Below are 14,807 nucleotides of genomic sequence, written 5' to 3'. Positions count from 1 at the left end.
AATCGTGAGTTAACTATTGAAGTCAAGCGATTAATTAATTAATTTGCTGCCATTGACGGCTAAAAACGTCAAAAATACATTTGAACTATTTCTATTAGTTTAACATTTTTTTTCTCCACTTTTGTCACGAAGAGTATGAAAACCTATCATTTTTGTTATTGTACATTTAGAACAGATATAAAATGTGCGATTAATCGTGTGTTAACTCAAGAAGTCATGCAATTAATTACAATTAAAAAATGTAATCGCTACAAATTTTTTATTAATCTTGTCTTTAATAAATGGCGTCAGGTGATTAAAATCTTTAATTGTAATTAATCGCATGACTTTAAGAGTTAACTCACAATCATAAATTTTATATCTGTTCTAAATGTACAATAAAAAAGCTTTTTCTAAGTTTTGGACAACGGAAAGGTTTCTCTTCCATCCAAGAGGCCGCTGTGGATTCTCGCGCTCATTGCGTCTGAGCAAAAGCTGCTATAAAGCCATACACATGCAATGCCAGGCTGGAAATGTCCAATTTGTTACAGGAGCAGCAGATAAATCTCTGCCAGTGCTGCATACGAGAAGACTTGCTTGACTGCTGGAGATGATTTTATTTGATTGATTGGTTTTAAATCTGGAGCTGAGACGCGCGTGGTGCATTATTGATTTTTGAGCCAGGAGTCAGTGATGACTATCTCACTTACAAAATCAGACTAAAAGACGGAGACAGAGAGACGGCATCCATTTTTGACTGAATGTCTTTGAAACATGAACTGGATTTAATCATGGTGGACTTTTTTTTACACTTTTGATATCTTTTTGGCATTAAGTATCGGTGGCTGGTGTCGGGTGCCTCTAAAAGTACTCAATTCTAGGGATGTTCGATACCACTTCTTTCAGACCGATACCTGTTACATATACCACTAACACTTAAAGATGCATTGTGCCGTTTTTAAAAGGCAATATTAAAATCATGCATGCCCAGATGAGTACGAAGAGCCCTGACTGTTTTACTCTGACTGCACCTATCAGCTTTTATCTTCCCTTTATAGTCGAGTGTGCGGACCCTGCGCACGCCACAGTTTTTGGGGGGGAGGGGCGGAGCTTTTCTGACCTCATTTGAAGTCATGTATTTGTTTGTCAACTGTGGCTGGCGCTTTAAGATCGCGCACGTACTCGCACGCGCACCACGAATGAGCCCGACACAGATGCTGCAGTTACGCTTTTGGGCCAGAAGTGGCAGTCGTGAGTAAAAAAAAAAAAAAAAAAGATCCTGAATGTAGCATTTTTCCTTAAAACTTCTTGAATTAATCACAATTTTCTATTCTTCAAATTTTTAAGTTCTAGTTCCAGATCGTAAAACGGCCATAAGAGGACGGCCATAAATTAGGGGTGTCAGGCGATTCAAATTTTTAATCGTAATTAATCTCATGACTTCAATAGTTAACTTATGATTAATTGCAAATTTTATATATGTTCTAAATGTACAATAATTCCCCCCCTAAATTTTCACATTATTCTTAACATGAAAGTGGAATTTTTTTTAACCTAATAGAAATATGGCTGCATCTTTTAGTCATTGATACGGTAATTTCATAAGTCATAAAATGGAGTTAAAATGAAAAAGATGTGCTGTATTGCGAAAAACGAGTGATATTGATTTGTGTTGAATTCATTTTTCTGCCACTAGATGGCATAATCGCATTTGTAAGACATTGGTGACAGCTCAGTGCATTTTTCTTTTCATATTAAGAGCTATCTAATCTTTAACATGAAATCACTTGTGAAATTCTGCAATTTTTTTTAAATTGTAAAATACAACCTGACCCCAGTCTCCACAAATATATGCATTATTATTCAACTTATTACTGCTAAATTTTTGACGTGGACATGTCTGGAACTGGAATTCCCCCAGTACAGGGTTTCCAAGTAAGGGGCGGTCATTAATCGCGCGTAAAAAAAAAAAAAAAGAAAAAGACTGGTGCTAAAGGAACTTTAAATTAACTCCCAATTAACTCAATAATTTTGACAAACCTAGTAAAAATTCAACATTTCAGATGATTTTAAATTTTGGAGTACTTTTCGATAGAAAACAATTTCGAGCTCATTCAGACATGTTAATGACCCTGGGAGGTCTCAGAACTTTTGGTAACATTTTAAAACTAAGATATTTTTTGACTAAGATAAAAATAAAAAAAAGTCAATATTTTTTCAAATATGTGGGGGGGGGGATATCACCAAAATTGGTTGGAGGTTGTTGTTGTTTTACACCAATATTTTCTCTTTCCAAGTATTGGTAATCGGCCTCCTTGTTATTAGCCACACGAGTCGAAATAGCCGCGCTGACGTACCGGACAGAATCACCTTTTCTCAAGTTCGCGTGGGCAGCCGTCGCTGAGAGTTTATGGCACTTGCGCAGGACGTCGGAGGTTCTCCGGTGACGGGGCCGGTCGGCACACAAACACACACACACACACACACACCTGTCACGGTCTGTTAGGACACGTTAGCGAGTTGTGCGGCGAAGAAAAATGAGGGACTGAAAGAGAAGACGGCAAAAGTAAATGTATGCAACAGCAGTCCGGTTGAACAGCACATATCAAACTGATGCTTCGATTTGAGTGCTACTGCGGGGGGGGTCGAGCTGGTGGATGACGAGGGGTCAAGTTCCTGCTCCGCGCTTGGCAGCTTGGTAGAGCTGCCACCTGACCCGTACTTACCTCCAGGGTCCTAAACATAGTCCTGATACTGGTTTTTAGTGGTCTAGCAGATGGTCGTGGATTCACCGCATTCTTGGGACACGCTCAAGTTAGGCTTAAAAAGGGAGGGACAGTAAGCTTCATGAGGAATGACGGACAATAGGGGTGTGCCCCCCCCTCCCCCCCAAAAAAAATTGCGATTCTCATTTAGTACGATTCAGAATCGATTTTAAATGTCCAAAATCGATTTTATTTACGTTATTTTATACCCTTGTTTGTGTGTGCCTTTTATTGGGAGTTCATGTTGTACCCAATTTGGCCACTTAGGGGCAGTGTGGTTACAAGTTGATACAAGTTGTAGAGAGTAGAAAGAAAAAGTCACAATCAAGTTATGCTAATAAAAGTAGTTTTTTTTTGCAGCATAGGATGAGTATACGCCGGTGAGTAATGTTAAGATGCTTTTCTGTATACATTCCTGAAGCGCGTTTTGTATGACGAGCCGTTCTTTCGAGTGATAAAAGTGCACAGAGTAGCGCGCTAATTAGCATTAGCGAATCAGACTGGAATAGATCATGACAAATTATTTGCACGTCTATAAATTGAGGCAGAAAAAAATCGCCAATCGCAGGCTCAAAAATCGGAATCGAATCGAATCGTGAGACAAAGATTCCCACCCCTAACGGACAATACTTTAATAATACTTTTTTTTTTTTTTCAAACTGTCTGGGATGAAGAATAGCAATGTTGTCAAATTCAACAAGTCAGTATGGGCCTTTGTTAGCTACAATGCTACAATGTTATTTATAGATGTCAAATATGGGGGTTGCGCAGCCTGTATTTAAATGTACTGAATTATTATGACTTGTGTGAAGAAGTGGGAGCCAGAACCATGGCAACCATCTGCTTCCAACACACACACTGGCAAAATGTGTGTGTGTGTGTGTGTGCCTTTGTTGTCAAATAGAGCCCCCAACATCCTGACATTTACACATGTTGTTTAGTTAGATGCCCTTGTGTGACCGCTTTCAAACTCAATCCGCTTGGATGCTATTATTAAATCGATTGTTGGGATTTTGCTGAAAAACGCTGTTGGTTCAAATGTTTAGATTCGGATGCACTTTTTTTTGGTCTTCCGGGCAGGATGACGAGGTGGTTCTTCAGAGTGTGGCCACTATTCAGAAGGAGCATCGCAAGTTTTGCCTGGCCGCTGAAGGACTCGGGAACCGCTTATGTTACCTGGAACCCACTTCTGAAGCCAAGGTGAGGAAGGATTCAAAAATGTCAATGATGGAATGGATGCTAATCCCAAATTCAGGCCAGCAGGTTGATTATTATTCCTGTTAGGTTGTTTTGTCAGCAACAGCAAGAATGTTACCGGGTCGTTTTGACCCAGGCTATTTTTAACTCATTCACTGCCATTGACGGCTATAGACGTCCAAAATTCATTTGAACTATTTCTCTTAGTTTAACATTTTTTCCCCACTTTTGTTAACAAGAGTATGAAAACCTAGACATAAAAAAAAATAAATAAAAAAAACGAAAAAAAAATTTAGGACGTCAGGCGATTACATTTTTTAAAATTGTAATTAATTGCATGACTTCAATATTTAACTCACTATTAATAGCAAATTTTATATCTGTTCTAAATATACAATGACATTTTTTCTAGGTTTTTATACTCTTGTTAAACAAAAGTGGAAAAAATGTTAAATAGAAATTAGTTCAAATGAATTTTCAATGTTTATAACCGTCAATGGCAGTGAATGAATTAAAAAAAAAAAAAAAAGAAAGAAAAGATTATTAAAAATTTTGGGGCATCAGGTGATTAAAATTTTAATCGTAATCAATCGCATGACTAGTTAACTTACAATTAATCACAAATTGTATATCTGTTCTAAATGTACAATAAAATAAATTCTAGCTTTTCATACTCTTGTTAACAAAAGAAGAAGAAAAATGTTAAACTCATAGAAATAGTTCAACTGTATTTTTGACGTTTTTAGCCGTCAATGGCAGCAAATGAATTAATTAATCGCATGACTTCAAATAGTTAACTCACGATTAATCACAAATTTTATATCTGTTCTAAATGTACAATATTTTCCCCCTAGGTTTTCATACTCCTGTTAACAAAAGTGGGGAAAAAAATGTTAAAATAATAGAAATAGTTCAAATGAATTTTTGACGTCTATAGCCGTCAACGGCAGTGAATGAGTTAAAGGACACATCGTGGCAGCCTAAGAAGCTCCTGAAATGTTTCTGCCACTGTCAAGAGGGATCTTTATGGCGTACTTCCATCTAATTACTCCAAGCAGATCTCCTGCTGAGAGGTTTCATTTTCAAACGAATGCCCCGCGACTGCCGTACTCGGATATGGCGCCTTCGCCTTGGCCTCGGGCACGAGCGGCGGCGTTTCATGGATCATGTGCTTGTTGGTCTACGTGCCAAGGCTGACCTACGACCACCCACAAAACCAACCCAGCGAGTTCTTCATCATCTCCTGATATGAAGAAAGACGCCTTTTAATTGAAAAGTCTTTTGCCCGCAAAGAAAGATATAAAAAAAAAAATAAAAAAAAAAGATCTGTTCCGCTGGCCGCTTCCTACTTTAGCTGCATTACTCGGAGCAAATCCCATTTTCAGGAGCAGTGGAGCGGAAGGCGGGTTTTGCCGGCGGTCCGAGTTCCTAAATTCAGTTTGAGAACACGAGGGCACGCTTCAGTTGACTTACCTGCAGACGTTTGTCCAATGAAAGGGCAACGCCTGCAGTGGCTCCGGGCCATCTGTCACAAACAAGCCGTCCCTCTCACCTTGGTACACGAGGACAACGCGTCGGGGCCCCCTTTCGGGTGTCACGTGTGGATGAATGTTGAGGCCGCCTGCTGATCAAAAATGGCCAAAAAAAGATGTGAAAGCAGGCTCGGCTTTAGAACATGTGATTCTTGCAATGCTAATCATCATAATCATTTCATGCTTTAACTCATTTGCTTCCAAAAAAAACGTATAAAAACGTTCTATTTTGATTATCGCTATGGTCCCAAAAACGTATTTATACGTTGTTGTTTTTTTTTTATGCTAGAGCATACAAAAGGCTAAAGAAATGATAGTTATAAGAAAAAAACAGCCAGCAGGTGGCAGCAGAGTATAAGAGATCAACCAGGGCCATGTTGCAACAAGGTCTTTTTACTAGTGTTTTCAACAGATTTTGTGAATAATGATGAAACTTAGCTACATTCTAATGCTAATTGCTGCAAAACGGAAACAGATACAAATAGTGTAATAATTGAAATTGTAATTGAATTTCAATTAATTCCCCAAAATGTATAAATGCGTTCTATTTTAAATATCACAATGCTCCCAATTTTCTTTTCTTTTTTTTTACTGCAAAAGCATACTGAAGGCTTTGATGCAGCCTTAGAACTAAAGATAACGCTTTAAGTAATGGCAGTTATTACTAAAAACGTCCAGCATGTGGCAGCAGAGTCTAAGAGATCAACCAGGGCCATGTTGTAAAAGACAGATTTGTGAATAATGATGAAATTTAGCTATATTCTAATGCTAATTACTGCAAAAACGGTTTGGCTTTAGCCACTGATGCTAGCTAGCTAGCTCCCTAAAAAGTAAACAAGCACCATGGCTCCCAAGCTAGGGAGCTAGCTAGCTAGCACCTGGGGCTAAAGCCAAACTGTGGCAGGGGTTTTATTTTCTGGACCTGGATTTGCCACCTCTGTTGTTTAAAAATGAGGCTGATGTCAGACTACTGCATGATTCGGAAGGGGTGTCAATTATTGAGATAAACAGTGCTAGCTAGCTAGCTCTCTAGCTAGCTCCCATGGTGCACGTTTACCTGCTAGGGAGCTAGCTAGAGAGCTAGACAAACGGAGGCAGGATTTTTTACTTTCTGGACCTGGATTTGCCACCTCTGTTGTTGAATATTTCTTGAGCCTGTGTATTTGTTAACAATAATAATAATAATAATAATAATAATGGCTCCTCCTAGTATTAAAAATGAGGCTGATGTCAGACTACTGCATGATTCGGAAGGGGTGTCAATTATTGAGATAAACAGTGCTAGCTAGCTAGCTCTCTAGCTAGCTCCCATGGTGCACGTTTACCTGCTAGGGAGATAGCTAGAGAGCTAGCTAGAGAGCTAGCTAGCTCCTGGGGCTAAAGACAAACGGAGGCAGGATTTTTTTACTTTCTGGACCTGGATTTGCCACCTCTCTTGTTGAATATTTCTTGAGCCTGTGTATTTGTTACCAATAATCATGGCTCCTCCTAGTATAAAAATGAGGCTGACGTCAGACTACTGCATGATTCGGAAGGGGCGTCGATTATTGAGTGTTTTATTTGAATGAATGACTTTACCCTTTTCTAACGCTCGATTTGATTGAATTCCATCTTTACTGAACAGCAACAAACGAGCTGTTTAAAAGGTCGCTGCATGCACTTTTTTATCACCTATTACAATCGGACTCATCGTGTACAATCACTGTCAATGCTGTACTGCTTCCGAGACTGTTTTTAAGGCTTTGAAAACACGGATCCGAACGTTTTTTTTTCAGACTGTAAAATTGCAGTGAAATGATTCATAAGGTTCAGCAAATGTGTTTTATTGCCGTCTTTACCGGAGCTCTTCATAATCCTCAGCACCTCGCTGGCAACACACCAGGATGCCCATCGCTTTATTTATGAGGGCCATTCCTTGCTCCGCAGTTCAATTAATTACACTTGGACCCTCGGTCTTGTATCACTTAATTTAGCAAATGATTTGGCCGCTGGGCCGCGTTGGCCTTCATTCAATTCCGTTCAGCGTGATAGATGAGGAGAAAGAGTCTGTCAATATACAAAGTTGAAGCTCTTGCGTCTCAAAGTTTCTGTTTTCGCTGACAAAATCGTATCTTCGGCTAATGTTCTCGTCCCTTTGTCTCCTCTGCACACTCATCATCTCCTTCATTCTGCAGTATGTTCCTCCGGACATGTGCATTTGCAACTTTGTGCTGGAGCAGTCGTTGTCGGTGCGAGCCCTGCAGGAGATGCTGGCGAACACCGGACAGAGCAGTGAGGGGGTGAGTAATAAATACGTCGCAATTTGGGGGGCAATTTGGTATCCAGGTATAAACAACAGCAATAGATTTGTCTGCCGATTTAAAACTCAAATTGGCATCTCTGATTCCAAAATTGCTGTCAAATTCTTTCCAGCATGCGCACAGTTTAAACTCCAGAGAAGCAAAATTCGACTGATTAGCTGTAGAAAGACTGTAGTAAGGAGAGCTGATTACAACTGGGCTCATCTACTGGAAAAAAATAAAATAAAATTATGCCTATTCGCGTTGTGGTATAGCGTAGCATAAGACCCGGTAAAAGCACAACTAAGCCATGGCTGCCATCTAGTGGTGAATGGTGGTATCACACCTTAAAACTGCAGTCGCTGCATTTTCGCATATTCACTTTGTTTGCCTTTTTCTTATTTTTCCAAAATGTGTTATACTTTATTTTATTCTGCCACCACAAAGAACCTGGGTTCAAACCCCGCCTGGACCCCATTTTAGTACATCCCACGGTTCGATACCAACCGACTAGCATATCAGGAAACGGATTATAATTTTTCTGAAATGATTAAATTCCACTTTAGACAGATTGCAGTTCCATTTTTCTTTTTTATTCAGTTCTCATTTAACTACAATTAAAAATGTGTCATTTTTTACACGCAATTTCTACAGAAATGGCACTTTGTCTTCTTTATTTATTTATTTATTTTTTACTTCAACTTGCCCCTGCTTGTATTATGAATGTGTTGATTAAGGTTGAATTTTTTTATTTTTATTATTATTATCATTATAAGCTACTAAGACTAGACGCGACTTATCCAAGAGTCTGGATAAAGAAAACTGCTTGCATGGATCATTATCTCCAAACTGCCGTCTTGGGCGAACGTGGCCTCAAATGAACTGCCAACATCCCTTTATTGTTTTATTTTTGTCTACCCCCGTGTTGCATTGTTATCGGCCCGCGGCGCCGGATAACCGGCAGCTCTCCTTTTGGCAACACAGCACCGTGTTGGCTGCAGTACAAACCGGGCTAGTGAGGCCAATAAATCCCCATCTCGTACTTCCTTCCCACCATTAGGCTCCATTTGTCTTTGTTGCCGACGGTCTTTTTTGTTTGTATGTTACTCGAGCGGCGAGCGTGAAAAAATGGCTCGGTCCGTCGCTTTTGTTTTGCCATCTGCGTGCGCGAGAGATGGACCGACCAACAAGCCGCGGGAAGTGTTATTTCTAAACCTAGTTTTGGCATGTGTGACATTTAGTTTATAACCACGGTGACAGGCGGCCATTTTATCCCGTGAGATACAGAACAGCGGCATTATGGAATTATTTTGGCTTATTTACCAAAAAGGAAAGCACATTTAGTTTGTGCGCGGGTTGTAAATTAAGACGCGGCGTCGCTTTCGGTTTTGTGTTTCACGCGGTCAGACCAGAGACAATTGATGAGCTTGTCATAGATGCCTTGGAAGTGTGACTTATAGCTTGAGGCAGATCGCCGCCAAGGCTGCTGCATCCGTAGAAAGTTTTGCCTCGGTCTTGAGGTTCACTTCATGTGCAGCAACTTTGCAATTAATAATGTAGGAATGCAGAAAATGTGATTTTTGGTTGTTTTCACTCGAATCCGGCTCTTAACACTTTCAGCCAGTCTGTAAAAATGGGCGGATCTCAATTTTTGTGCCAGGGCAACGCCAACTCAATAGGCCTTTTTGCAGCATCTGGCAATTTGGAGACAAAAAAAAAAAGTAGACTCGGATTTTTAGACACGCAAAGCAGGTCTAAGTTGTGGCGCGGCTGGTGTAACCTGATTATGGTGGATTTGATCAAGGCGACAGATTCGGCGTTTAGAGCTGTAAAAAAAATAATTGATTATTAAATGAATCGGCAACTATTTGAGTACTCGAGTAGACGTTTGGAGTCATTTTTTTATTTAAAATTGTCCAAATCCTCTGACCACAGCATATCAGCAGTAATTGTTCACTGATTTCTGTAGTCCTTCATGAAAGGAGACTGATTATCATGTGTGTTTAATCAAAATAAGCCTTTTTTTTTTTTAAATCACTACACGAATACGAAGTACGAAATAAACATCGACCGCTGGTTAATAAACAGTAATTGGAGGGATGCTTTTGTAATACACTTGAATGCGAAATTAAAATGAACCCGATTAGTCGATTAATCAATTGAATAATCGATAGATTAATCGATTCCAAAAATATTTGGCCGTGACAGCACTAACTGAGTTTAAAAGGAATGAGGAAGTTGGCTGCGTTCTCTCCCACAACGGCGCGAGGACAAACTTGGATGCGTCCGTCTAAACTCCACCCTTGTTAAAAACGTTTTCTCTGGTGTCATTTGAAATACAATCAAACATCATTTTCTGAGTTTTGGGATCTTTTTTTTTTTTGCGGGAAAGAAAATGGAAAAAGACAATTTCAACAGATGCAATGAAAACAGCAGAGGCCCCAGAATGGAACCCTGTGGAACGCCATGACAATTCCTATTGCACATAATCGTCCGACCAATTTCTTGTTTTTGCTCAACTGGGAATCTAACAACAATCATTCCTTGAAGATGCAACTCGCACCTTCACCTCCTCCCCTCAAGCACGTGCACTAGCCCAGCTGGCTTGCGAGCTTTTTAGGATACAGTACACCCAGAGGGTCACCCAAGCAAAGGTCACCATTCTTGGCAATGATGCGCCAGCCTGAAATACAGGCCGTCTTGATGTGCACGCCCAGCTGTTGCCCGATCCTCTTCCTGTTTTCATTTGAGGAAAGCCTCACAATTGTGTTTGTCAACTAGCGAGGACTCGTGTCCACGTTGTTGTTGTTGTCGTCCAACATTGCTATTTTTTTTAACCACTTTAAAATCAACATTTTATAACACGCGATTGAATTAAATTAATCCAAAGTGTTAATTTTAATTAAGTTGAATTAATTATGAGTTCATTTAATTTAATATATTCACTTGTATTAAGTTAATCCAAAATTAATCCTAAATGAATATAACAAGTTTAATGAATTCACAATTACCGGTAATTAAAGATTTGAGACTACAAATTGAATTGTTGACCAACTTTAAAAAAAAAAAAAAAAAACACACTTCAATTGGTAACACGCGATTGAATTAAACTAATCCAAAGTGAAAATATTACATTTAATTAATTTTGAGTTCATTAAATTTTAGATATTCACTTGGATTAAGTTAATCCAAAATTAATCTTAAATTGAATTGATTATGAGTTAATTATATTATTCATTTGATTACGTTGAACTAATATGAGTTCATTAAACTTAATATATTCACTTAAAATTAATTTTGGATTAATTTAATCCAAATGACCATTACATTTAATGAACTCATAACTAATTAAACTTAATATATTTACTTTGGATTAATTTATTTCAACCGTATGTTACCAATAGAATCGATTTTATTTTATAAATTTGTAATCTTAAACTGGTCCAACAATTCTAGTGTACAGAACGTAGACTTCTTTACAGCCCCCCCCCCCCCCCCTTGTGCCACTCGAGCTTGATTAAAAAGGTAAGCAGAAATGCAATTAATTAACCTCAGAGGTGATGGATGGAACGTTTATCTTTTAATTATTTTTGGGCCAATGTCAATTTCCACTGTGGTATTTATTGTAGGATAGCCAGATACTGTATTTACTTTTGTGTATGTCTTGATTGTTTATTTATTTAGTTTTGTTGTATTTGCCTCTTTTTTTTTTCTTTCAGAAATGGTAGTCATACAACAACCAGGATTGTATTAAAAGTTGGGAAAAAAAAAAAGAATTGAGATAATGCAATTTTCGTAATTTTCTGCAGGCGGGTCAGGGGGGCGGACATCGAACCCTGCTCTACGGTCACGCCATCCTCCTGCGCCACTCCTTCAGCGGCATGGTCAGTAAAAAAATGTTATCTTCTTCTTATAGAACTCAAAAAGTTTGAACTTGCAATATTTAGCCTATTTTGCTACACCGCAAAAATACTGTTGCCGTGGCGACGCGCGCACGTTGTCATTTAAAAAAAAAATTCTCATGTGCTGAATCTTGCCATATGTAAATGCACAGAAAAATTCTATTGACATTTGAATGGATCTCGTACTAGTACCTGACCTGTCTGAAGACGTCAAGGTCTTTGACGGACAAGCTGTCTTTCGACGTCGGACTACAACAAGATTCAATAGGTACAGTACCGCTGTATTTTCTCCTCCTTAGCCAAGTGACCTTAACAGCAACCTTGACACAACATATCAACATGATGGTTATTTTGAATGCTCCCAAGAATAGAAAGTGTCCCGAAGGCCGCGTTGGCATCTCATTTATCAGCTGTCGTACATTCCCACACCTCGTAATTGCTAATATGGAAGCTTGTTTGTATGAACAGGAGAGGCCTGCTGGTGGACCATCCACCCCGCCTCCAAGCAGAGGTCCGAAGGAGAGAAAGTCCGCATCGGAGATGACCTGATTCTCGTCAGCGTGTCAACGGAACGATACTTGGTCAGTTGGCTCTCCTGGGTCCGTCGGTATTGACGGAATTCTCACCTCTGTGGATACGCATAGTGTGGAAATGTGCATATTGTGCATACATGTGTACACTAGGGCTGGGTAATAAAAATAAAAATAAAAATAAAAATAAAAATAAAAATAAAAATAAAAATAAAAATAAAAATAAAAATAAAAATAAAAATAAAAATAAAAATAAAAATAAAAATAAAAATAAAAATAAAAATAAAAATAAAAATAGAATAATCGAATAATCGATTTTCCTACTTTTTGTTAACAAGAGTATGAAAACCTAGAAAAAAAATATTGTACATTTAGAACAGATATATAATTTTTTTTATTAATTATTAGTTAACTAGTGAAATCATGCGATTAATTACGAGAAAAAAATGATGTCCCAAATTTTTAATAATCTTTTCTTTAAAAAGAAGAAAAAAAAAAAAGATTATCAAAAATTAGGGGCGTCAGGCGATTACATTTTTCAATCATAATTAATTATCGAATCGATTTTCCTACTTTTTGTTAACAAGAGTATGAAAACCTAGAAAAAAAATATTGTACATTTAGAACAGATATATAAAAAATGTAATTAATTATTAGTTAACTAGTGAAATCATGCGATTAATTACGAGAAAAAAATGATGTCCCAAATTTTTAATAATCTTTTCTTTAAAAAGAAGAAAAAAAAGAAAAGATTATTAAAAATTAGGGGCGTCAGGCGATTACATTTTTCAATCATAATTAATTATCGAATCGATTTTCCTACTTTTTGTTAACAAGAGTATGAAAACCTAGAAAAAAAATATTGTACATTTAGAACAGATATATAATTTTTTTTATTAATTATTAGTTAACTAGTGAAATCATGCGATTAATTACGAGAAAAAAATGACGTCCCAAATTTTTAATAATCTTTTCTTTAAAAAGAAGAAAAAAAAGAAAAGATTATTAAAAATTAGGGGCGTCAGGCGATTACATTTTTCAATCATAATTAATCGCATGACTTCACTAGTTAACTCTTGATTAATCACAAATTTTATATCTGTTCTAAACGTACAATAAAATTTTTTTTAACAAAAGTGAGGAAAAAAATGGTAAACTAATAGAAATAGTTCAAATTAATTTTTGACGTCTATAGTCGTCAATGGCAGTGAATGAGTTAATATCTAATTTTCCCTTAAATTCATAAGAAAATAGAATTAAAAAGTTGTAACAAATATAAAAAAATTATATATATATTTTTTTTAAGCGGAACATGTGCCACCCCAGATTCCATCAGCAGAAATTGGCCCAGATGAGTTGAGAGAACGCCAAACTGTTTCAAGCCACTCTCCATCTTCGCCTCGTTTCAGCTCCGAGTGCGTCTTTGCTAATGTTTTTTCCCCATCTAAATATTCCTTCTCACCACTTGAGAGAGAGAACTGAATAAAATATTGATTTCCCCCCCGCCCGCATGTCTGGAGGTTGTATTGAAGTCGCCGGCTTTGCTTCACTGTCACCGTCTAACTTACACAAGCCAGCGGCTGACAAGAACAGTGTTGGGGATCTTAAAACCTGCTTATCTGAAATAGAAGACAAATAGCAAAAAGGTGGAGTGGAAACGCGGCAGGCATTCTAAATCGAGCAGCGGCGTATTGTTGAGGCCATTTAGACGCGCAAATGTGCTTTTAATGCAAAGCTGGCAAACGTCCAGGCTTGCGTATGCTCCGCTGGGAAATCTCCAGCCCATTTGGCTCCAGTGTTTCTTTTCGAGGAACGCGGGGCAAGCAAAAGTAATCAGAGCGGCATTACCAGTTAGTGAGCGCACAAATAAGTGAATGTGCGGCCGTTGCAGGATAGAAGCTTTTTCTTCAAATCACGTCGTGAGCTGGACGTCAGCACGTTTTGTTGAGCATCCACAAACTTGTAAATCCTGCCTGGCGGGACGCCGGAGTTCGAGGGAAGCGCTGATGTAGCAGCGCTGCTTATTTAGCCGGCAGCCATCTAACGCTGTTTGGCAGCACTTGTTGAATAATAATAATAATCATCATCTTTTCAAATCCCAACGCTGGGAGTTCGTCTGACGGGCGTTTGCGGATTCTTCGCGCTTGTCTGAGCTTCCCTACTCTGCCACTGTTGCTATTTAACGAGCGTGCCGGGCCCATTTTGTGGCTTCTTTATTTGCAGCACCTGTCCATCTCGATTAGCAACATCCAGGTGGATGCATCCTTCATGCAAACCCTGTGGAACGTCCAACCCACCTGCTCCTCAGGCAACATGGCTGAAGGCAAGTTGAAAACACTAACAACAACCTAACATTCAATTTAGTTTTTATTTTTATTTTTTTACAGTAAAATAATTTTTAAGTTTCACAGTATTTTTCTGGCACCCCAGCTGCTGAAAAATTACAGTATTTTTTGTGTTTTTTTTTTTTTTTTTTACAATAAAATCATTTTCTGTTATTTCACAGTATTTTTCTGGCAGCCCAACTGCTGGAAAATTCAATTTAATTTTTTTTTTTTTTTACGAGAAAGTAATTTTTTGTATTCACAGTAATTTCTGCCGCCCCAGCTACCGAAAATTTAGT

General features: G+C 38.2%; 2 protein-coding genes across 3 annotated transcripts in view; one reads left to right on the top strand and one right to left on the bottom strand.

The window, feature by feature from the left end:
- ryr3 (ryanodine receptor 3) overlaps positions 1-14,807 on the top strand; it is an 87,298-nt gene that overhangs the window by 4,905 nt on the left and 67,586 nt on the right. For both annotated transcript variants that reach the window (XM_077552171.1, XM_077552170.1), the window contains exons 2-7: positions 3,825-3,944; positions 7,648-7,752; positions 11,562-11,636; positions 11,844-11,922; positions 12,123-12,235; positions 14,408-14,507. In XM_077552171.1, coding sequence (XP_077408297.1) covers positions 3,825-3,944; positions 7,648-7,752; positions 11,562-11,636; positions 11,844-11,922; positions 12,123-12,235; positions 14,408-14,507 — 592 coding nt within the window. The remainder of the gene's footprint in view (positions 1-3,824; positions 3,945-7,647; positions 7,753-11,561; positions 11,637-11,843; positions 11,923-12,122; positions 12,236-14,407; positions 14,508-14,807) is intronic.
- Positions 1-14,807, bottom strand: part of fmn1 (formin 1) — a 56,357-nt gene that overhangs the window by 29,459 nt on the left and 12,091 nt on the right. Inside the window, exons 2-3 of the mRNA XM_077552172.1 lie at positions 5,415-5,565; positions 2,350-2,468 (exon numbers count right to left, since the gene is read on the bottom strand). The gene's annotated coding sequence lies outside the window, so the exon portion shown is untranslated. The remainder of the gene's footprint in view (positions 1-2,349; positions 2,469-5,414; positions 5,566-14,807) is intronic.

Source organism: Vanacampus margaritifer, chromosome 19, assembly GCF_051991255.1.
Source record: "Vanacampus margaritifer isolate UIUO_Vmar chromosome 19, RoL_Vmar_1.0, whole genome shotgun sequence".
Classification (NCBI taxonomy): Eukaryota; Metazoa; Chordata; class Actinopteri; order Syngnathiformes; family Syngnathidae; genus Vanacampus; species Vanacampus margaritifer.
Note: the sequence above shows the minus strand (reverse complement) of the source record. Positions and strands in the feature narration are given on the sequence as shown.